This window comes from Pongo abelii, chromosome 1 (genome assembly GCF_028885655.2).
Source record: "Pongo abelii isolate AG06213 chromosome 1, NHGRI_mPonAbe1-v2.0_pri, whole genome shotgun sequence".
NCBI classification, from domain to species: domain Eukaryota; kingdom Metazoa; phylum Chordata; class Mammalia; order Primates; family Hominidae; genus Pongo; species Pongo abelii.
Genome location: NC_071985.2, coordinates 24390989 through 24415375, shown reverse-complemented (window position 1 = coordinate 24415375; position 24387 = coordinate 24390989). Strand labels below are relative to the sequence as shown.

The following is a 24387-nucleotide window of genomic DNA, read 5'->3' as shown; positions in this document are numbered from 1 at the left end:
AATCAAACCACAGAGACAGCAGCCAGCCCCACCTCCAGGAGCTTCATCCCAGGGAGAGATCAGAGTTCTGTCCATATAACTCTGGGTGGAGTGGCTGAAACCTCTGCAGGGAGGCCACACCCAGTGAGGAGGAATGGATTGGGGTTCCCTCTTAAAGAAGCAGTCTGGCCACAATCTGGCAAAGTAGCTGTACTGTGTTGTGGGGAAACCCTCCTTGTCCTGACCACCTGGACTCTCCGGAGCCAGCAGGCTGGAACAACTGAGTCAACCAAGAGATGGCAGCTGCCCTGCCCCCTGGGAATTTGGTCCCATCTCACACAGCCTCCAGCCTATTGCCATTGGCTGGCTGGAATTCCAAGTCAGTGGGTCTTAACTTGTGAGGTGCCTTGGAAGTGGGGCCCAGAGAATGATGCTGTTTGGCTCCCTGGATCCAGCCCTTTTCCTATCAGAAAGTATGGATAGATCTCCTGTCTTTCTGGGATTCCTGGGGCCAGAGTACATAAAACTCCTAGGTCTCTGTGTGTGCCTGAGTGGCTGCTCTGCCAAGATTCCCCACAGTTCTGTGTGTGGGACCCAAGCCCCTGGTGGCATGGGCTCACGGGGGATCTCCTGATCTGTGGGTTGCAAAGATCCATGGGAGAAGCAGTGAGGGAGTGGGGTTGCACACTCCCTCACTGCTTCCCTTGGCTGGGGGTGGAAGGGGGTTCCTTTGGCTATATGCCACTCGCAGGTGGACCATCACCTGCCTCTGCTTTTCTTCGTTCTCCATGGGTCGAGTTGTTTGCCTAGTCAGTCCCAGTGAGAGAACCTGGATATTTCAGTTGAAGGTGCTGACTTCTCTCACTGCTTTCATTCCTCTTCGTGAGTGCCAAGGGTGGCCGCTGCTTCTAATCGACCATCTTGGCCCCTTGACTGACTTTTTTCTTTACACTTACCATTGTTTAGCATTAATTTTGCTCTTCTGTAAAAAAGGGATCATATCTGTTTTGTTCAGAAAAATCAATACATAATAACCACTCAGATATTTGCTAAGTGAACTATAACATATGGCTAGAAATTTCAGATAGAATTGTACAAATGAACTGTACATTAATGATTGCTAATAAATTCCAGTTTAGTGACATATTTTAGGTTTTTCATAATTTATAAATAGTTTTATGATAATACTGAATTCTGAACTATATGAAATGTCTTTAAATCAGGCTCAAATCTCATGTTCAGCCCCATCACCATCACCATAGAATTTCATGATCCTACCAACCATGGATGATCTAGGTTAATCCAGAGTGGAGAAGACTCTCCAGATTCAGACTGCCTGGCTTTAGCCAGGTTGAACTAAATCAACCTCTAGGACTTGGCTGAGACGAATACAGGGTGAATGACTATTCACTTATGTCTTTCCACATAAAATTAAGAATTATAATTTCCTCTTCCAAAATACAGATAAACTGTCAGCTAATAAACTGACCTAAAATAAAAATGAAACATTTTTACATAAATTAAAATATATACATATATTAAGCATATGTATGTATATTAAATAACATACTAAACATATATTAAAGTATATTATAAATAAAAACATATATACATAAGTTAAATAAAAACATATTAAAGGTATATTTGAAATAAAGTTTGACTACACAAGTTTTATACATATGGTACTTTAAAAAAATAGTGATTGTATCATTTACATGATAATTATCAAAGGAAAAAATTTACATAAACTCTGAAACTTTTATGTTAATACCTAACTGCATTACAATTTTTAATAATGAAACTTTAACATTATATTAAAGTAAATTTCTATTCCTAAACTGCTTTCTAAAAATGTTAACCTTCATTCTTCCATACCTGTCTACCCCAGGGATGAAAATACATGGTATCCAGAGAAAAATCCTGATAAATTAACAAAAATTATTCAAAAGCTTTTTGTGTTTGCTTTTACTTGGGCATTTGGAGGAGCTTTAAACCGTGAAGATGAACCCAGAGAAAATATACCATTTTGTCCAAGTCTTGAATCTGATTCTCTTGCAAAAGTAACATACGATTTTGACAAACTTGTTCATGAATTATTTGGAAACAGTTCACAAGTAGGTAAGTTCTGTGGGAAAAATCATAACTATACTTATTTTGAAATATTAATTTAAAGCAATGCTTGGCTTATAATGATTAGGTTCATATTTTAAAATGTTAAGATTAAAGGAAAAAGAAGGTTTATAATATACCCAATACCCTCATTGTAGTGAAAGAAGCTGAAGAAAATTACATTCCTGTTTGATTTTAGGTTCTACAAAAACCTATAATGCTAGTAAAGCAGAAGGTAAAGCCATAAAACTATGAATTCAGTTACTCTGAGCTCATTTGCTGTGTTTCTGGATCTGTATTATCCATACCACCATGTAGCAAGAAGTTCTGTAGGATCATAATATTATAGTCTTATATATATTTTTTTTTAATCCAAATTATTTTATAAAGCCTTAGATTTCTTTAGTACTTGTGCTTTTTGAATCTAACAAATGGAATCCATCCTATTACTTTGAAACAGTAAACATTTGCAATTAGCTGTTGTTGACTAAAAGAACTTTGAGTAGGTAAAGTGATTGTTGATGCAGGTACCAAAAAGAGACAAAATATTAAGCATAAATATATTTAGAAGAACTTTGTTAAATAAAGATGAATGCTAGCAACATTATACCAAAAATACAAATCCTACTGATTTGTCTGATGTACTTGTTTGAGGTTACAGTCATACATTGCTGAACAACTGGGATGTGTTCTGAGAAATGTGCTGTTGGGGGATTTTTTTCATGGTGTGAATGTCAAAGAGTGAACTTACACAAACCTAGATAGTGTAGCCTACTACACACCTAGGCTATATGGCATAACCTATTGCTCTAAGGCTACAAATATGTACAGCATGTTACTGTACTGAATACCGTAGGCAACTATAACAAACTAGTATTTGTGCATCTAAACATATCTAACCATAGAAAAGGTACAGTAAAAATTCAGTATAAAAGATTTAAAATATGGCAAACCTGAATAGGGCACTTACCATGAATGGAACTTGCAGGACTGGAAGTTGTTCTGAGTTAGTGAGTGAGTGGTGAGTGACTGTGAAGGCCTCAGACATTACTGCACATTACTGTAGACTTTATAAATACTGTACACTTAGGCTACACTAAATTTATTTGTAAATTTTTCTTTCTTCAGGCTGTGTGCAGTAGCCCATGCCTGTAATCCCAGCACTTTGGGAGGCCAAGGCAGGAGGATTGCTTGAGCCAGGAGTTCAAGACTAGCTTGGGCAACATAGTGAGACCCATCCATCTCTAAAAACAAATGAGTGAATAAATAAAGAGCCAGGCATGGTGGTATGCTCCTGTAATTTCAGCTACTTGGAAGGCTGAGATGAGAGGATCGCTTGAGCCCAAGAGTTGGAGGCTGCAGTGAGCCATAATCGTGCTCCTGTACTCCAGCCTGGACAACAGATGAAGACCCAGCCTCAAAAAAAAAAATTTTTTTCTTCAATAATAACCTTAGCTTACTATAATTTTTTTTACTTTATAAGATTTTAATTTTTTTCACTTTTGACTCCTTTGAAACAACACTTAGCTTAAAGCAAAAGCACATTGTGTAAAAATATTTTCTTGATATCTTTATTCTATTTTTATATTTTATTTTATTTCTTTACTTTTTGAACTTTTTTGTTAAAAACTAAGACACACACACATTAGCCTAGGCCTACGTGGGATCAGGTTCATCAATATCACTGTCTTCCGCCTCCATATATTGTCCCACCGGAAGGTCTTCAGGGCAATAATACACACAGAGCTGTCATCTCCTAGGACAACAATGCCTTCTTCTGGAATACCGCATGAAGGACCTACCTGAAGCTGTTTTACAGTTAATTTTATATATAAATAGAAGGAGTGCAGTCTAAAATAATGATAAAAAGTATATTGTAAATACATAAACCAGTAACGTAGTCATTTATCATCATTATCAAATATTATGTACTGTAGATAATTGTATATGCAACTGGCACCACAGTAGGTTTGTTTACACCAACATCACCACAAAGAGAATTAGTGCATTGTGCTGTGACATTATGACAGCTACGATGTTATGATGACTATGATGTCACTAGGTGATAGGAATTTTTCAGCTCCATTATAATCTTATGGTAACTTCATTATATATCCAGTCCATGATTGACTAAAACATCATTGTGTGGCACATTACTGTATTTGTTAAAAATTCTATTTAAGACATCTGGATGGCAAAGATTCTATGTTATTTCCTGTGGAAATTAACCTTTAATCCAAAAGCATTGCACATTAATTTGTTGTTGAAATGAATGATTCAACTCCATGACTCTAACTCCTATAGATAAATAAATTGCCTTAATTTATTTGTTAGGCAGAAATACCTAAAATTGTGTTTGCTCTTCCTGTAAACTAAAAGGCAAGTTAACAAATTATTCATTATATTTGAATGCTTATCTTAAAACAATGAATATGAAATTTTGCTTTGTCATCTGAAATATCAGTATAAAATTAGGTTAGAATAGGAGGGTAAAAAGGGAAGGAAAGGCAAGTAGAAGCAATTATAGAACTATAAAACCACCAAAGTAGAAATGAGGAAAAAGAAAAAAAGGGGGAGAGCCAAAAAAAATTATAATTACATTGCAAGAAAAAATTGTAAAACACATAAAGAAAACCTAATCTGTTAAGGAAGTATACCACCAAAATGGCCCATCATATGAATTCATCTCAGGGAAAATTATTATGACCTAACACAGATTTGAATGTAAGTGTTTAGGGTTCTAAAAAGATAAATGAATGGCATCCATTTTTAATAAATGACGAATTATGGAACAACAAGTAGAAACAAGTAGAAATTTTAAAAGAACATATAGCTATGAAAAAGAATGAAATAGACATCTGGAAATGAAAAATTTAGTCATTTACAAAGAGAAAGTCTTATCAGCTTAAGGAGTTTTTGGGCTGAGTCGATGGGGTTTTCTAAATATACAATCATGTCATCTGCAAACAGAGACAATTTGACATCTTCTCTCCCTATCTGCATACCCTTTATTTCTTTCTCCTGCCTGATTGCCCTGGCCAGAATTTCCAATATTATGTTAAATAGGAGTGGTGAAGAGGGCATTCTTGTCTTGTGCCGGTTTTCAAAGGGAATGTTTCCAGCTTTTGCCCAGTCAGTATGATATTGGCTATGGGTTTGTCATAAATAGCTCTTATTATTTTGAGATGTGTTCAATCAATACCTAGTTTATTGAGTGTTTTTTAGCATGAAGGAGTGTTGAATTTATCAAAGGGCCTTTTCTGTATCTATTGAGATAATCATATGGTTTTTGTTACTGGTTCTGTTTATGTGATGGATTACATTTATTGATTATTGATTTGCGTATGTTGAACCAGCCTTGCATCTCAGGGATGAAGCCAACTTGATTGTCGTGGGTAAGATTTTTAATGTGCTGCTGGATTCATTTTGCCAGTATTTTATTGAGAATTTTTCATCGATGTTCATCAGGGATATTGGCCTGAAATTTTCTTTTTTTGTTGTGTCTCTGCCAGGTTTTGGCATCAGGATGATGCTGGCCTCATAAAATGAGCTAAGGAGGAGTCCCTCTTTTTCTAGTGTTTGGAATAGTTTCAGAAGGAATAGTACCAGCTCCTCTTTGTACCTCTGGTAGAATTCGGATGTGAATCCATCTGGTCCTGGGCTTTTTTTGGTTGGTAGGTTATTAATTATTGCCTCAATTTCAGAGCTTGTTATTGGTCTATTCAGGGATTCATCTTCTTCCTGGTTTAGTCTTGGGAGGGTGTATGTGTCTAGGAATTTATCCTTTTCTTCTAGATTTTCTAGTTTATTTGCATAGAGGTTTTTATATTAATCTCTGATGGTAGTTTGTATTTCTGTGGGATCAGTGGTGATATCCCCTTTATCATTTTTTATTGTATCTATTTGAGTCATCTATTTTCTTCTTTATTAGTCTGGCTAGTGGTCTATCTATTTTGTTAATCTTTTCAAAAAACCAGCTCTTGGATGGTTGATCTTATGAAGGGTTTTTCATGTCTCTATCTCCTTCAGTTCTGCTCTGATCTTAGTTATTTCTTGTCTTCTGCTAGCTTTTGAATTTGTTTGCTCTTGCTTCTCTAGTTCTTTTAATTGTGATGTTAGGGTGTCGATTTTAGATCTTTCCCACTTTCTGATGTGGGCACTTAGTGCTATAAATTTCCCTCTTAACACTGCTTTAGCTCTGTCCCAGAGATTCTGGTACATGTGCCTTTGTTCTCATTGGTTTCAAAAAATTTATTTATTTCTGCCTTAATTTGATTATTTACCCAGCAGTCATTCCAGAGCAGGTTGCTCAGTTTCCATGTAGTTTTGTGGTTTTGAGTGAGTTTCTTAATCCTGAGTTCTAATTTGATTGCAATGTGGTCTGAGAGACTGTCATGATTTCCTTTCTTTTGCATTTGCTGAGAGTATTTTACTTCCACTTATGTGATCACTTTTAGAATAAGTGCTGTGTGGTGCTGAGAAGAATGTATATTCTGCAGATTTGGGGTGGAGAGTTCTGTGGATGTCTATTAGGTTCGTTTGGTCCAGAGCTGAGTTCAAGTCCTGAATATCCTTGTTAATTTTCTGTCTTGTTGATCTGTCTAATATTCACAGTGGGGTGTTACACTTTCCCACCATTATTGTGTGGGAGTCTGAGTCTCTTCTGCAAAGTCTCCAGACACAAAATCAATGTGCAAAATCACAAGCATTCCTATACACCAATATAGGCAATATATTGACAATAATAGACAATAATATAATAGGACAAACAGCCAAATCATGAGTGAACTCCCATTTACATTTGCTACAAAGAAAATAAAATACCTAGGAATACAACTTACAAGGGATATGAAGGACCTCTTCAAGGAGAACTACAAACTGCTGCTCAAGGAAATAAGAGAGAACAAACAAATGGAAAAATATTCCACACTCATGGATAGGAAGAATCAATATCGTGAAAATGGCCATACTGCCCCAAGTAATTTATAGATTCAATGCTATTCCCATCAAGCTACCATTTACTTTCTTCACAGAATTAGAAAAAACTACTTTAAATTTCATATGGAACCAAAAAAGAACTCATATAGCTAAGACAATCGTAAGCAAAAAGAACAAAGCTGGAGGCATCACACTACCTGACTTCAAACTGTACTACAAGGCTACAGTAACCAAAACAGCATGATACTGTTACCAAAACAGATATATAGACTACTGAAACAGAACAGAGGCCTTAGAAATAACACCACACATATACAACCATCTGATCTTTGACAAACCTGGCAAAAAAAAAAATAAACAATGGGATAAGGATTCCCTATTTAATAAATGGTGTTGGGAAAACTGGCTAGCCATATGCAGAAAACTGAAACTGGACCCCTTCCTTACACCTTATACAAAAATTAACTCAAGATGGATTAAAGATGTAAATGTAAGACCCAAAACCATAAAAACTCTAGAAGAAAACCGAGGCAATACCATTCAGGACATAGGCATGGACAAAGACTTCATGACTATGACACCAAAAGCAATTGCAAAAAAAGCCAGATTTGACAAATGGGATCTAATTAAACTAAAGAGCTTCTGCACATCAAAAGAAACTATCATCAGAGTGAACAGGCAACCTACAGAACAGGAGAAAATTTTGCAATCTATCCATCTGATAAGGGGCTAACATCCAGAATCTACAAGGAACTTAAACAAATTTACCAGAAAAAAACAAACAACCCCATCAAAAAGTAGGTAAAGGATATGAACAGACACTTCTCAAAACAAGACATTTATGTGGCCAACAAACATATGAAAAAAGGTTCTTCATCACTGGTCATTAGAAGAATACAAATCGAAACCACAATGAGATGCCATCTCGCTCCAGTTAGAATGGCAATCATTAAAAAGTCAGGAAACAACAGATGCTGGAGAGGATGTGGAGAAATAGGAACACTTTTACACTGTTGGTGGGAGTGTAAATTAGCTCAATCATTGTGGAAGACAATGTGGCAATTCCTCAAGGATCTAGAACCAGATACCATTTGACCCAGCAATCCCATTACTGGGTATATACCCAAAGGAATATAATCATTCTACTATAAAGAAACATGCACATGTATGTTTATTGCAACACTATTCACAATAGCAAAGACTTGGAATGAACCCAAATGCCCATTAATGATAGACTGGATAAGGAAAATGTGGCACATATACACCATGGAATACTATGCAGCCATAAAAAAGAATGAGTTCATGTCCTTTGCAGGCACATGGTTGAGGCTGGAAGCCATCATTCTCAGCAAACTAACACAGGAACAGAAAACCAAATACTGCATGTTCTCATTCATAAGTGGGAGCTGAATAATGAGAACAAATGGACACAGAGAGGGGAACATCACACACTGGGACCTGTTGGGGGGTGGGGGCAAGGGGAGGGAGAGCATTAGGACAAACACCTAATGCATGCGGGGCTGAAAACCTAGATGATGGGTTGATGGAAGCAGCAAACCACCATGGCTCATGTATACTTATGTAACAAACCTGCACATTCACAGATGTATTCCAGAACTTAAAGAATAATAAAAAAATAAAATAAATAAGTAAATAAAAAGAGAAATTCAATAGGATAAACTCCACTCTGGTCACCATCAAAGAAAGAATTAGTAAGTTGAAACCTAGAGAAGAAAAAGGTATGGAAGAACAGTGATGAGCGAGAGGATCTGCCAAGACATTTCAGAAGAATCTCTCATTCTGGAGGGGAATGTCAGAGAAGAAACATTCGACGATATAATATCAGAGAATTTGCCAGATTGACATAAATACTGATATTAAACACATTTAAACAATTTATAGTGAAACTGCAAAATGTCAATAAAAAATATTTAAAGTTTTTATAGAGAAAAGACAATATCTACAAAGGAATAATAATTAGACAAATTTTTGGCCAGGTGTGGTGGCTCACGCCTGTAATCCCAGCACTTTGGGAGGCCGAGGCAGGCAGATCAAGAAGTCAGGAGACCTCCTGGCTAACACAGTGAAACCCCATCTCTACTAAAAATACAAAAAACTAGCCAGGCATGGTGGCGGGCGCCTGTAGTCCCAGCTACTTGGGAGGCTGAGGCAGGAAAATGGTGTGAACCTGGGAGGTGGAGCTTGCAGTGAGCCGAGATCGCGCCACTGCACTCCAGTCTGGGTGACAGAGCAAGACTCTGTCTCAAATAATAATAATTAGACAAATTGTTATTAGCAACAATAGAGATTAGAAGATAATGTAGTAATGTCTTCAAATGGATGAAGGAACCTAAATTTTTATCCTCAGAAATTATCATTTAAGATAACACCAAAATAAAGATCCATTCAGACATATGAAGACTGAAATCGTCAAACACCTGTAACTCATGTATAAAAGAAGTATTAAAGGATGTGCTTCAGCAAGAAGACTAATACACACAGTGGGATGGTGACCAATATAAGAATAATGATGAGCATAGAACTTGGTAATATAGATCAATAGACTGATAAAACTATTGATTATAAACTAACTTTTTATTAAAAAGACAAAATCAAAATTATACACAAAATAAGATGGAAGGGGGGGTGTTCAATAGGTGGTGGAAGTGTGCTAAGATCTTTGTTGTGTTTGAGAATAGTGTAGAAAGATCAGATAACTTTAGATTTGTTAGAAAAATGTATAAATCTAATAAGTTAATTTGAAGCACACAGAAAAGTTTAGAATGAGTAATTAATAATTACATGTAATGCAAATACAAACCAAACGAAAACAGAGTATATACCCAGGTCAGTATATGTACATATATTTCTTAGCTCTGTCTGCTGAGAGAGCCTAGAAGAGTGACAACTAATAACAATGAGCACCCTTAGCATTCAGATCTCAGGAAGGAAAAGGCAGTTCAACTTGAGGAAGGACCTGCAATGACATAACAAATAAGAACCTAAAGTCATTTATTAGAGTTACTATAACTAGGGAAAAGGGGAACGCCAGTTCTTTGAAGAATAGTTGGATACAGGATTTGAGCTAATAGTTACACCTGTAGAACCAAAAGAACATCATGGTCCCTCTATTAGAGTGGGGGCTTATAGAGGAAAGGTGATAAGGTCCTGGTACAACTCCATTGCAGTTTGTTCATGGACTCATCCAGTGCTCATTTCCCCAGCACTTGGGTGCATAATCAGAATGGATATACTTAGCACTGGCAAACACCTTCACCTTAATTTCCTGACCTGTGAAATTAAGATTTATAATGGCATAAGAAGCCAAATGAAAGCCCCTCCCAGAGCCAATCCTCAGTCCACAGACCTCAAACCAATACTGCATCCTGGAAGAAATGGCAGATATCAATGACATCCTCAGGGCTTCAAAGATGCAGGTATGAGTTATCCATTATATTCCTACTTAATTCACTAACCTGATCTTTTGAAATAAAAAAGATGGATCAAGGTGGGTGATGGTGGACTATAATAATCTTAAACAAATAGTAATCCCAGTCACATTGGCTACTGTTTTTACCAGTAGGGACAATCTCTGGCATTTGGTATGTGTTCTTGACCTGGTGAATACATTTTCAATCCCTATCAAGAAGGAAAACAAGAAGTATCCTCATTTATTTGGGATGGACAGTAATAAATCATGGCCTTGCCCCAGGGAGTAAATGAGATGAGCCCTATGATTTCCCCAGCCCTCCACCTGGAGGAGCTTTCCAGGTGGTGGCCCAGGGAAGGGAACCTAAGAAGAGCATAATGGCCTTGCTGAACTGAGAAGACAGAGCTTGATAGAGGTATATTTTACATACCATCAAATTCACCCACTTCAAGTATATGTATCAGTGATTTTTTAGTAACTTTACTGAGTGGTGCAACCATCACCATACATCAGTTTTAGAATATTTTCGTCTTTCCATTATGATCTCCGTTCCCATTTACAGTTAATCCTTATTCCCATCCCCAACCATTGGCAATAAATTTGCTTCTTAGTAAATTAAGCCTCAATAAGCATTTTAAGAAATCAACTCCTACAATATATGGTCTGTTGGGTCTGGTTTATTTCATGTATCATAATGTTTTTGAGGCTCATCAATAATGTATCATTTATCAGTAGTTAATTTGCTGAATAGTATTCCATTCTATGAATATATCACATCTTGTCTATCCATTTACCCATTGGTAGACATTTAGATTGTTTAAAGTTTGAGACTATGATGGATAATGCTTTTATGCATCATATGCAAGTCTTTCTGTAGACATATGTTTTCATTTCTCTTGGGTAGATGCCTAAGGCAAGAATTGCTGGGTCATATTGTGGTAGTTTTAGGTTTAACTTTTGAGCAACTGCCAAACTGTTTTCCAAAATGTCTACACTATTCTACATTCCCACCAACAATATATTAGGGTTCTTGTTCTCCAAATCCTCCCTAACATTTGGAGGCAATTTGTCATTGTCTTTCTCATTTATTATAGCCATTCCAGTGGGTGTGAAATGTATCTCACTGTGGTTTTAATCTGCATTTCTCTAATAACTAATGATGTATAATAAAGGGACACTTAATTAAACCAGGGATTAGCATACTACAGCCTGTAAGGCAATTCCAGCTTGTAGCCTACTTCTGTACAGACTGTAAGCTAAGGATGATTTTTATATTTGTAAGGGATTTGTAAAGGAAAACAAAGAAGAATATACAACAGAAATCGTATGTGGCGTGCTGTTTTAACCATATTCCCTTGGGTGAGGTATGGTGAGGCCAGACTCAGATGAAGAAAAGGGAACTGGAAATGGTTTTACAGTTTTGTTATACTCACAGATTCCTGAAGAGAAAGAACATGACACATTGGGCCATTCAGGATGGAAGCACTGGGGTCAGTCACAGGGCAGAGGGAGAAAGGGGAACTGTGGGCAAGTACCTTTATTGTGGTTTCTGCAGGAAGGAATGGGCAAAGCAGTGTAAATGGGCTTGGGATTGGCTAGTTTGAATAATTTCAGCAAGTTCTGGTGAACAGGGCTGTCCCTGGCTATCTGGTACCTGGCCTTGGTGTGATTAGGGTAGGTATATCATTGCCAGGGAGTGTGAGAGCTCCATAAGGGAGATGCCTGGAAGTGTGGCCTTAATCCCATCTGACTGGCATCCTTAGAAGAAAAGGAAATTTGAACACACAAAAAACAACAGAAAATAAATTTCTGTTGTGCAAGCCACCCAGTCTATAGTATTTTGTTATGGCAGCCCAAGCTAACTAATAGAATAGTCTTTTCAGCAAATGGTACTGGACCAACTGAACATTTATATGTTTAAAAAAAGGAATTTGACAGACTAAGATTATACACTAAAATGGATGCTAGGCCTAAATATAAATTGTAAAGCTATAAACTTTTTTTTTTTTTTTTTTGAGATGGAGTCTTGCTGTTGTCACCCAGGCTATAGTGCAATAGCGTGATCTCAGCTCACTGCAGCCTCCGCCTCCCAGGTTCAAGTGATTTTCCTGCCTCAGCTTCCCAAATAGCTGGAATTACAGGCACCTGTCACCACGCTCGGCTAATTTTTGTATTTTTAGTAGAGACGGGGTTGCACCATGTTGGCCGGGCTGGTCTCAAACTCCTGACCTCAAGTGATCTGCCCACCTTGGCCTCCCAAAGTGCAGGGATTACAGGCATAAGCCACCACGCCTGGTCTAAATTATAAAATTCTTAAGAACGACAAGAAAAAATCCTTTGTGTCCTTCAGTTAGACAAAGAGTTCTTATGTACAACACTAAAAGCATAATCCATAAGAGAAAAAAATTTAATTAAAACATTTGCTCTGAAGAACATACCATTAAGAGAATAACAATAATAGTAAGACAAGCCACAGATTCAAAGAATATATATAAATTACATATCAAACAAAGATATATCCAGAATAGATAAAGAACTCTGAAAACACAACAATAAGAAAACACAATTTTTAGAATGGTAAAAAAATTTGCACACACACTTTTCCAAAGATTTGTTTACCATTCAAGTGATAAATAAGAATATATGAAATACTAATACTGTTATTACCTTATGGTGAATCCATGGCTAAATTAGTTTACTTTTATTCTATATTTTCAGAATTTTGTGCTAAGAAAATGTATTACTTTTATAATAGAAAGATAAGTGTGATTTACAAATAACAAAGTTCTCTGATATATTGGTTTGACCACAATCAATACGTTACTGGCATTTAACTGCATCCAAACACATGGTAATAATCAAAACTTTGGGGTAAGATTTCAAGGAATATCAGATCATACTTCACCTTGCTTTCTGGATATAAAGAGGACAAGAAGTTAATAAAACTTCATTTTTACACATTGAAGATTGAGGGGAAAACAGGCCTATACAGTTGGATATACCCTGGCTAAATACTTATTATTTCTTGTTCAACAATTAGATCTTTCAGAGAGAGTTTACATGGTTAGTGAAACATTCCATAACTGAACCCCTTTCTTAGTTGAATTTATTATTTTCGGTTGTAGGCATCAACCTACCAACTGGTGAATGTTCCATCTTTGGATATTTTGTGGATATAGAGCAATGTGAATTCATACCTTGGTCAGATTTAGTTCCTAATGATCAGACACTAATTCAAAGAGGTAAGAATAATTATAAGAATCATACTTGTAACGTTAGAATATTGGGAATAGTCTATTTATAAAAGTAATTATATCTACTCTATTTATAAAAGTAATTATATCTGCAACTTTGAGGACTAATATAAGTTTGTGTAGAGACCAGTTTAGATCTATGTTTACAAAACATATCTTTAAAAACATAACCTTTGAATATTACTTTCTGAGAAATTTAGAGTACATTTTATTGAATTAAATGCACATTGTAAAACTGTAGCACATTGAAAGTCTTCCTAAGAGCACTATTTATTTCAATTAGCTGTAATTATTGGGACAAGAAAATGGAAAGGACTACTTGTAAAATGTGAAAAACATATATGTTATATAAATTGTATAAAGGTATATATACAATTGTATAAAGGTATATATACAATTTACTTAATTGTAAATGAAAATGCTAATTAGAAAAGAATAATCATAGTTTCACAAATATCCATATATGCTAAATTATTTTTATTCCCAATCTTCTGCATCTACATATAGCAGAAAAAAGAAACTTGCTGCACTTCGAAAGCTTGGTAGAAATTTGAGGCAGAGGCAGGAATCTAATAATCAAGCTTCTTTAGAGTTCCTGCAAATATTAGAAATTTAATAAATACAAATCGAATTGCCTTGAAGTCAGATTTCTCTCATAAAAGAATTTCAGAGTTGGTTGTAAGAGCTTTTGACAGCAAACAACCAGAGCTATCAGAATGCTAAAGCATCCAGAGAGTTTTAACTCTGCATTTGTTTTCGTTGGAAATGCCAAGACTATTTTATTCAATATTTTGTTACAATAAATATTAGTGGGCAATCATATTTGTTTACAAGCTCTGAATTGTATTTCACACGTTAGTGCTGATATTGACTCAGAGCCTTAGCTTTTTACCACTATGTAGAAAAGTATAACTGAATATCATTTGCATGTGACTCCACATCTTAGTATACCACTCACATGGGAAACCAAAGCTGTTTTCTCCAAATCTAGAACATTACTTCCTCTGGCTGCCACTTACTCTAATTGCAGGCAAAGAGCTTAGAAATAACTAAAACATTCCCTGGCTTTCAAACCCAAACCTGTAACAAGAATTTAAATGTCACCATGTAATTTTTTTCATGGTAAACCACAATATGATAAATTGTTTGGACATCCTAGATGTGCTTCAAAAGTCTCCTTTTATGGTTGAGTAGGATATTTTTTCTTATACTTCTTTACTTAAAAAGAGTAATCCTAATCTGTTATTATCAGAAGATGTGTTTTGAAGGTCACCCAACATTCATTAATTTCCTTATTCATCCCACACGTATTAATCAAGCTATTTTCTAATGTGCTTACCCTGTTTCTTGTGTGGGATTATAGAGAAACATATAAGTGGTTCTTTCTTTAATAACAAGGTGGGAAAATATAAAGGAAAATGAGGAAAAATTAAATATTAATGTTACTTCTTGCATCAATACCCTGTGTGGCATTCACTGCTGCTTGTCACTCCCGTCTCTATTCTTTCCTGTTTCTCTATCATTGGAAGATTCATCTAGGCACTTCATCATCCAGCTAAACCTCCCTTGTAGAGCAGGGTGGTTATGTGACCAGATTAGATCTAGAGAGCAGGATATGACTAGAGGTGAATCATGCAAATTCTAGATTGTTCAATTAAAAAGAAAGGAATGTACACATGTTCTTCTATTTTTTTCTCCCCCTTCTTGCTCCTGAGTTGTGGTGATGAAACCTAAAGCAACCACCAAGAACCTAGATATGGAAAGTGCAGGCTAAGGATGGCAGGAAAAAAGATAATAGAATCCTGGATTCCTAACACTGTGGAGCTGACATATAGACCATGGGCTGTTACATGAGAGAGGAATCAAATTCCACCTTTAAAAGCCATGGTTATATTTGGATCTTTGTTAAAGCAGATGGAACTTGTATCATAATTAATACACATTTCAGTAGCTAGAAATGACACAATCACATAAAAAATCCTGAAATACCTGACATTGACTTAAAAGTCAGATGCTGGGCAATGAAGACACAATGTTGCAGATGAATACAGGTGATCCTTTATATGCCATGGCCAAAAAATTGGCAACATTGTTAGCTGTGGTATCTGGGAGACAGATCATGTGCTGTAACTCTAGGGAAAGTGGCTGGAAGATCAAAACGTTGGTGTGAACTGGCTACTTTTTGTCACTTTTACTGAAGTTCAATAAGAGAGGGATGAATTTAGATAAAAGCTAACTAGTTTTTAAGCAAAGATGACAGATAATAGAGTTCAGGCAAGGGAGACTCTCTCTACCTGAAGCATACAATCTAAAACTGAGAGTCCAGTATATTGGGCTTTCACAGTTTCAAAAATGTTAACTGTTTCTATCCCCCAAACATCAAAAGGAAGACTGTGGACCTAAGTTTTTCTCCAGAGCCTCACATTAGATGCTGTCTACTAGGTAGCAGCCAGCTCAACAGCAAAGGTCATATTGAGGTATTGCCTACCCACCCAAACCTATTGTTTCAAATGGCCTCATGGTAGCGACTACTGAGTATAGAAAACAAAGAATAAAATAGTCAGAACTATGTTTAGACAAGATCTTTTGGTGTGGTTGTTTGCACAGGGAACTAACTGAAAAGGGAAAAAAATTGAGGCTCTCTCTTCTGGAATCTGTACTCTAAGGGTTTATAAGATATTGATATATAAATCCCAATATTGAGTACTGATGTGACAGACCATGACACAGAATTCTCTTTCTTGCTATCATGGCGGCGGGGGTGGGGCGGTGGGGGTAGTTATTGGAAGGAAACATTTGCTTGCAGATTAAGAGTTGTGTGTTTTATTTTGATTTCTACTAATGTTTGAGGAGTTTAAATGTGAATTTTGTAGTAATGTTCAATCCACAACTAAGAGTGCTGAAAATTCTCCTTTATAGAAATTATTGAGGCTACAATATCCATTTAAAGAATTACATGTGATTTTGATTGAATCAATCAAGTCATTGTATCATTAGGTTGACTATTCAAGGATTAAGGATGACAGAAATCAAAGCTTCCTTCCCTCCACTCTTTCTCACATACACATACACGTATAATTTAATCTGGGCTAATGAAGAGCTACACTCTCTATGTGAAGGTGAACTGGATTAAACCAGCCCTTACATATCCAGGTACCCATAATCTGAGGCCAGATACATTATCCTACATCATCTAAGGAATCTCCAGTCTTGAACTGGGATTAAGGGAATCCCTCAGTAGTCTCCCAGCATCCAGTTAGAAGCCAATGGACATACTTTCTATAGAGTGGAACTATTATCCTATACTTTATATTATTCCTACAAATAATATTTTCAAATTTAATACCCCTTTAAAGATAATTAGCAGAAACAAGATTGCAGCCACAAATTAATGAGACTTGGATGACTGGAATAAAGGTATATATTCTCAGACAGCCATGCTTACCATTTTTAAAGAAATAAAAAGAAAGATAGAAAATACCTGAAATGCATGAGAAACTATTAAAAGCTGACACAATTTGAAAAAGAACCAAGTAGACCTTCTGGAAATGAAAAATGCAACAGAAGTTAAAAGTTCGATAACAATAACAACAACAGAGTCTACTTAAGGGGAAATACTTGAAGCATTACCATTAAAATCCAATTTTTAACTCAATACTGTTTTGTATATACGAGCCAATGCAATTAAAAAGAGGAATTAGAGATAGAAATTTGGAAAATAAGTGGTTAAATTTTAATTATTTGCAGAAGTTATAAAATATCTGGAAAACCAAAGGATCAACTTAAAACTACTATAAGCAATAAGAGAATTTAGTTTTAGTCTAATTACAAAACAATATATAAAAATAATCTTCCACATATATACAAACAACAACCAGTTACAAGGTAAATAATAAAAGATAAGATATTATTTAAAGTGGCAAAAACAGAGAGAATTAGTCCGCACATGTTGGTCATCCAGAAGTTATCACAGTGGTGGCTGGAGTAAGGTAGAAAGCCGGAAGTAAACATTGCAAGATTGGCTTTGCTTCTGTGGGATGGATTTGGGGTCAACTGCAGCAGGATTGGGTAAGAAAATAAATAAAATAAAATGGCAAAAGCAAAATTTTTAAAAAGATGAAATACAGAAAACTAAGCTTAACAAGAAATATGCAAAAATCAATATGAAGAAGACTTGGAAACACTCCTGAGACATAGAAATAAAAAAGCATGCCATGTTCTTGGACAAAAGCTATCGTCCTAAATGGGTTAATTCTTCCTAAATTAATCCGTGAGGTAAAGATAATTCCAATAAACATACCACATTATAGGTGTGGTGAGGACTAGAGAAGCTGATTCCAAATTCCATACAGAAATGTTAAACAAGTAAGAGAGTAAGAGTAGCCAGGAAATGATGAGGACAGATCAGCTCAGTCAAATATAATAATCAGAGTACTTACATAAAACACCAAGCAGATTACAAGAGCTAATTTACTTAATATATAAAGGGCCTTTACAAATCAAAGTAAAAGACCAGGAGCCCATTTGCTATTTAAAAAAAAAAGTAGATAAAGACAGAATCTCTGGGACATAACTAAAGCATTTTAAGAGGAAAATTGATAGCACTAACTGTCCACATCAAAAAGTCAGAAAGAGTGTGAGTGAGGGATAATTTCTGAGATCAGCAGAGACCCCCCAGGCACTTGTAACAATTTTGGCTTATTTATGTATGTTTAAATTGTTTTGTAATGTGCAGACTTTTCCAGAAATTTTTACGTATTGAGGACCTAAAAGATTAGGTGAATACATCCAATCCACCATAGACTGCGTCACTGCTTTGACCTCTCCAGGATTAGGGCATCCACCACTGGAGAACTGCTGTAATGTGGAAATGCATGAATTTCTGTCGAGCAGCTAAAAGTGCCTCTAGTGTCCTCTGTGGTGATGAAAGTGATGATGAAAGTGACTTGCAGAATGACTTTAATTTAGTGGAAATGATTGCTTCTCCAATACATGCAACAGTTAGGAACTCCTGGACATAATCAATGGAGTTTTCTCAGGAATAGGAAGACTTTTAAGAGTAATGAACTAATAACTTTTATGATTGACTATATTGTGACATGATTACATTTTCCTGAAACAAATCTTAACATATTTTATTTCTGCATAGCCATGTACTTTTCTTTTCTTTTTTTTCTTTCTTTTTTTTTTTGAGACAGAGTCTCACTCTGTCACCCAGGCTGCAGTGCAGTGGCACAATCTTGGCTCACTGCAAGCTCCGCCTCCTGGATTCAGGCCATTCTTCTGCCTCAGCCCCCCAAGTAGCTGGGACTGCAGGCGCCCGCCACCTAATTTTTTGTATTTTCAGTAGAGATAGGATTTCACCATGTTAGCCAGGATGGTCTCGATCTCCTGAACTCGTGTCCGCCAGCCTTGGCCTCCCAAAGTGCTGGGATTACAGGCGTGAGCCACCGCGCCCAGCCAGCTATGTACTTTTCATATGTACAATTAATGAAAATAAAATAATCCTAATGACTTAAAAAAAAAAAAAGATTAGGTGAATAGTACTTTCTAGGTCATTTGAAACTTTTTTTTAAATTTTAACTTAGGAACTTCATTACTAACTAATCTTCAAAGATCTGGCGAAAACTTCTTGAAGATAACAGAATGTGGAGAATGCATTAATTATACTGCTACCAGAGACACAACATGCCTTTCTTTTCTCATGAGCCTTCTTTTAAAGAATTCCTGCCCTGTACTTCTGACAGGTATTACAAATATTTAATAGAAGGAGAATTTCGGAGTTAGAAATGATTTACAGATATTTGGTCTAACTATCTTACTTTGTAAGTGGGAAAAAAATATACGCTGAAAAGTTTTGGTTACTATATTAATTGATTTTCTTACCAGCAGTTTATGAACACCCATTTTTCCACATATTTGCTGAAATAGGACATTATAAATCTTTTTCATCTTTTCATTACCTGCAGGAGAAATTCCAGAAGTAGAGCTATTGTATTAATAATATATGTTTGGCCTCTGTAGCCTGGGGGCTGAGGTTCTTATTAGTAACATTGATTGGTTTACTTACATGTACACACTCAGTGAGATTCCCCAATCCAATATTAAGATTTTTCTATCTTTTACCATTATCAAAATAGTAATTCAATACAGCTCCTACTCTATTTTAATGCGTATTTCAACCCATCAATTACCTTTTCCAATTATCTGACTTGTGTTGCATAGCACCAGAGGCAATAGTATCATTTTCCCAGTTCCATATTCAGAGAATTAAGGCAATGTAACTCTCAGATAACACATACCTTACCTCTAATTTTGTCTAAGAAAATACTTATCTTTACTTTAATACTTAATGAATTGTAAAATCATTACAGAGTCCCTACTCTGATTCAACAAAAAGTTTATCATCAAATTTCTTCCTCAAATTGGGTTGGCAGAAATTTTTAAGGAATTATGTTTCATGTAGTTCTGTGCTAAAGGATTAGCGTGAACATTAGATAAAAATAATAGTTAACTCTTAATCTATTCTTTTGTAAGAGGTGTAAATCAAACAATTTGAGAGGGTTTTATATTAACTTCCTCATTTAACCACTCTTAACCACATTTTTTTAAAAGGGAAGAACAAAAACACACTTTTTATGCAATTTTCAATTGAGGGAGAATGTTATTGGTTCATTTTAATGTTTTAACATGTATCATTTTCTTGCATATACATCTAACCTTATGTATTTGTTTCCTTAGGAGAATCTGGTGTTGGGAAAACTGCTGCCATTAATCAAATGCTTGAAAAGATAGAGGGTCCAGGAGCATTTGACATAAAACATGGTTCAATTTTAGGAGACACCCTATTATATAGTGAAATAAAAAAATCAAGGTTGTATATACTAACTTCTAAATTAGATTTGTCTGATTTTAAAAAGTGTGCTTTAATATATAAATGTGCCTATTTTTAAAAAAAGCAAATCTGTTATATAAAAATGCAGAATCGTTCAAAAGAGGAGATAAGAAGAAAATCCATTTTTCCTGATTTCTCTTTTATTTTTTCCATTTAAACTTTTATTTTTAATTGACAAACGGTGATTGTATGTATTTATGGGGTACAATGTGATGCTTTGATGTATATACATATTGAGGAATGATTATATTATGTAATTCACATACCATTACCTCACATACTTATGATTTTTTAGTGAGAACAATTAAAATCTATTTTTTAGGAATTTTGAAATATACAACACATTATTAACTATGGTCACCATGCTGTGCAATGGATGCGGAATTCTTATTCTGCTTGTCTAACTGAAACTTTGTACCCTTTGACCAACATCTCCCCATTCCTTCCCACCTCACCTGTTGCCCCTGGCAACCGCTAGTCTACTCTCTGCTTCTATGAGTTAGACTTGTTTAGATAAGTGAGATTATATAGTATTTGTCTTTCTGTGCCTGGCTTATTTCACTAGCATAATGTCCTCCAGGTTCATCCATGTTGTTACAAATGACAGAATTTCCTTCTTTTTAGAGACTGATAGTATTTCATTATACATATAACGGAATATGTATATATATGCACCACATTTTAAAAATCCATTTAAATGACAGGATTGCCTTCCTTTAAAAGACTGAATAGTATTCCATTATATATATATATATATATACACACACACACACACACCACATTTTAAAAATCCATTCAGGCTGGGTGCAGTGTTTCACACCTGTAATCCCAGCACTTTAGGAGGCAGAGGCAGGTGGATCACCTGAGGTCAGGAGTTTGAGACCAGCCTGGCCAACATGGTGAAACCCCGTCTCCACTAAAAATACAAATGATTAGCTGGGCATGGTGGCAGGTGCCTGTAATCCCAGCTACTCGGAAGACTGAGGCAGGAGAGTCGCTTGAACTCAGGAGGTGGAGGTTGCAGTGAGCCAAGATTGCGCCATTGCACTCCAGCCTGGGCAACAGAGCAAGACTCCATCTCAAAAAAAAAAAAAAAATCCATTCAGCCATTGAACACTTAGGGTGAGCCCATATCTTGTCTGTTGTGAATAATGCTGCAATGAACACAGGAGTGCGGAATAGCCAAAGCAATTGATTGTAAATGTGTGGGTTTATTTCTGGGCTCTCTGTCCTGTTTCATTGGTCTATATGTTGGTTATTATGCCAATGCCATGTTGTTTTGATTACTATAGCTTTGTAGTACATTTTGAAATCAGGTAGGCTGATGCCACAAGCTTTTTTTTCCCCCTCAAGATTGCTTTGGCTATTCGGTATCTTTTGTGGTTCCATTGGAAAAATGAAAAATGATGTTGGTAGAGATTGCATTGAATCTGTAGCTCACTTTGGGTAGTATGGATATTTTAACAATATTAATTCTTTCAATCCATGAACACAGGATATCTTTCCACTTATTTGTGTTTTCTTAAATTTGTTTCATCAATGTTTTATGGTTTTCAATATACAGAATTTTCACCTTCTGGTTATATTTACTCCTAAGTACTCTTTTAATGGTCTTTTTTAACAGTATTGTAAATGGAATTGTTTTCTTTCTTTTTCAGGTAGTTCATTGTTGGCTTGTAGAAATGTGACTAATTTTTGTATGTTGAGTTTGTAGCTTGCAACTTTATTGCATTTATTGATCAGTTCTAACAGTTTTTTGGTGGCATCTTTAGGGTCTCTATTATTAAGATCATGTCATCAGCAAGCAGATAATTTCACTTCTTCTTTTCCTATTTGGATGCCTTTTATTTCTTTCCTTGCCTAATTGCTCTGGCTGGGACTTCCAGTTCTATGTTGAAAAGAAGTAGTGAGAGTGGGTATCCTTGTCTGGTTCCTGATCATAGAGGAATAGCTTTCAGCTTTTGCCCACTGAGTGTGATGTTAGCTGTGATGTATCAGACTTGGCCCTTTATTGTGTTGAAGTACATTCCTTCTGTACCTAAGTTGTTGAGAATTTTTTATGAAAAGGTATTCAATTTTGTCAAGTGCTTCATCTGTATTTATTAAGATGACCTTATAGTTTTTGTTTTTCATTCTGTTAATATGGGATATCACATTTATTGATTTGTGCATGTTGAATCATACATGAAATTATCTTAGGGATAAATTCCCACTTGATCATGGTGAATAATCCTTTTAATATACTATTGAATTTGGTTTTATTAGTCTTTTGAGGATTTTTGCATCTATGTTCATCAGGGATATTGGTCTGTAATTGTCTGTTCTTGTAATGTTCTTTTCTGGCTTTGGTGTTAGGATAATGCTGGCCTTGTGAAATGAGTTTGGCAGTATTCCCTCCACTTCAATGTTTTGGAAGAGTTGGAGAAAGAGTGATATTAGTTCCCCTTTAAATGATTGGTAGAATTCAGCATAAACCAATTCTGGGCTTTTCTTTAATGGGACACTTTATTACTGATTCAATTTCTTTACTATGATTGGCCATTCCTATTTTCTATTTAGAAGAAAATATATACTTTTCAAAAGTATTAACAACTAGATTCATTTCTTTAAATGAGAAATTCTACCCATGGCCATACCACCCTGAAAGTGCCCAATCTTGTCTAAATGAGAAATTCTTACATTTATTTTTTAAATAACCAAATTTTAAGTTGATTTTTTTAATATAAAGGGCAGCTATAAACTATTTTCCTTCTGGAAAAATGCATCTAAAACATACAAATAAAGCTTTGCATAATATTGGTTTTTGTTGCCTTAGAAATATATGTCCTTATCAAATGTAAAAATACTCTATTCTTCTTTTGAGAAGTGGCTGTTCATGTCATTTGCCCACCTTTTAATGGGTTTTTTTTTCTTGCTAATTTGTTTGAGTTCCTTGTAGATTCTGGATATTAGTCCTTTGTCAGATGCATAGTTCGCAAATATTTTCTCCCATTCTGTAGGTTGTCTGTGTACTCTGTTTATTATTTCTTTTGCTGTGCAGAAGCTTCTTAGTTTAATTAGGTTCCATTTATTTATTTTAGTTTTTCTCGCATTTGCCTTTGGTGTCTTAGTCATAAATTCTTTGCCTAGGCCAATGTCCAGAAGAGTTTTTCCTAGGTTTTTTCCTAGAATTCTTATGGTTTCAGGTCTTACATTTAAGTCTTTAATCCATCTTGAGATCATTTTTGCACACAGTAAGAGATAGGAATCCAGTTACATTCTTCTATATGTGGCTATCCAATTTTCCCAGCACCATTTTTGAATAGCGTGTATTTCCCCAGTGTATGTTTTTGTCTGATTTGTCAAAGATCAGTTGGTTGTAAGTATTTGGCTTTATTTCTGGGTTCTCTGTTTTGTTCTACTGATCTATGTGTCTACTTTTATACCAGTACCATCCTGTTTTGATTACTCTAGCCTTGTAGTATAATCTGAAGTTGGGTAATGTGATGCCTCTAAGTTTGTTCTTTTTGCTTAGGATTGCTTTGGCTATTCAGTCTGTCTTTGATTCCATATAAATTTTAGTATTTTTTTAATCCTGTGAAAAATGACATTGATATTTTTTATAAGAATTGCATTAAATCTGTAGATTGCTTGGGCAGTATGGTCATCAAATGTTAAAATGCTCTTGACAAATAACTTTGTCTCTGTCATTCTATCTGTTTCTTCCTGAAGAAAAGAAAAGAACAAACAATAAATCTACCTCATGCAAATACAACTAAAAATGTTTTAAGTTCCCAAGTCTG

The 24387-nt window shown here is 35.5% G+C and overlaps 1 protein-coding gene across 6 annotated transcripts in view; it reads left to right on the top strand.

The window, feature by feature from the left end:
- Nucleotides 1–24387, top strand: part of DNAH14 (dynein axonemal heavy chain 14) — a 499118-nt gene that overhangs the window by 318101 nt on the left and 156630 nt on the right. For 3 of the 6 annotated variants that reach the window (XM_054519536.1, XM_054519533.2, XM_054519594.1), the window contains exons 43-46: nucleotides 1868–2097; nucleotides 13582–13698; nucleotides 19299–19457; nucleotides 20452–20584. In XM_054519536.1, coding sequence (XP_054375511.1) covers nucleotides 1868–2097; nucleotides 13582–13698; nucleotides 19299–19457; nucleotides 20452–20584 — 639 coding nt within the window. Of the gene's footprint in view, nucleotides 1–1867; nucleotides 2098–3216; nucleotides 3503–13581; nucleotides 13699–19298; nucleotides 19458–20451; nucleotides 20585–24387 lie in introns of those variants that run through there. The other 3 variants (XM_054519601.1, XM_054519597.1, XM_054519600.2) reach the window with 2 other exon arrangements.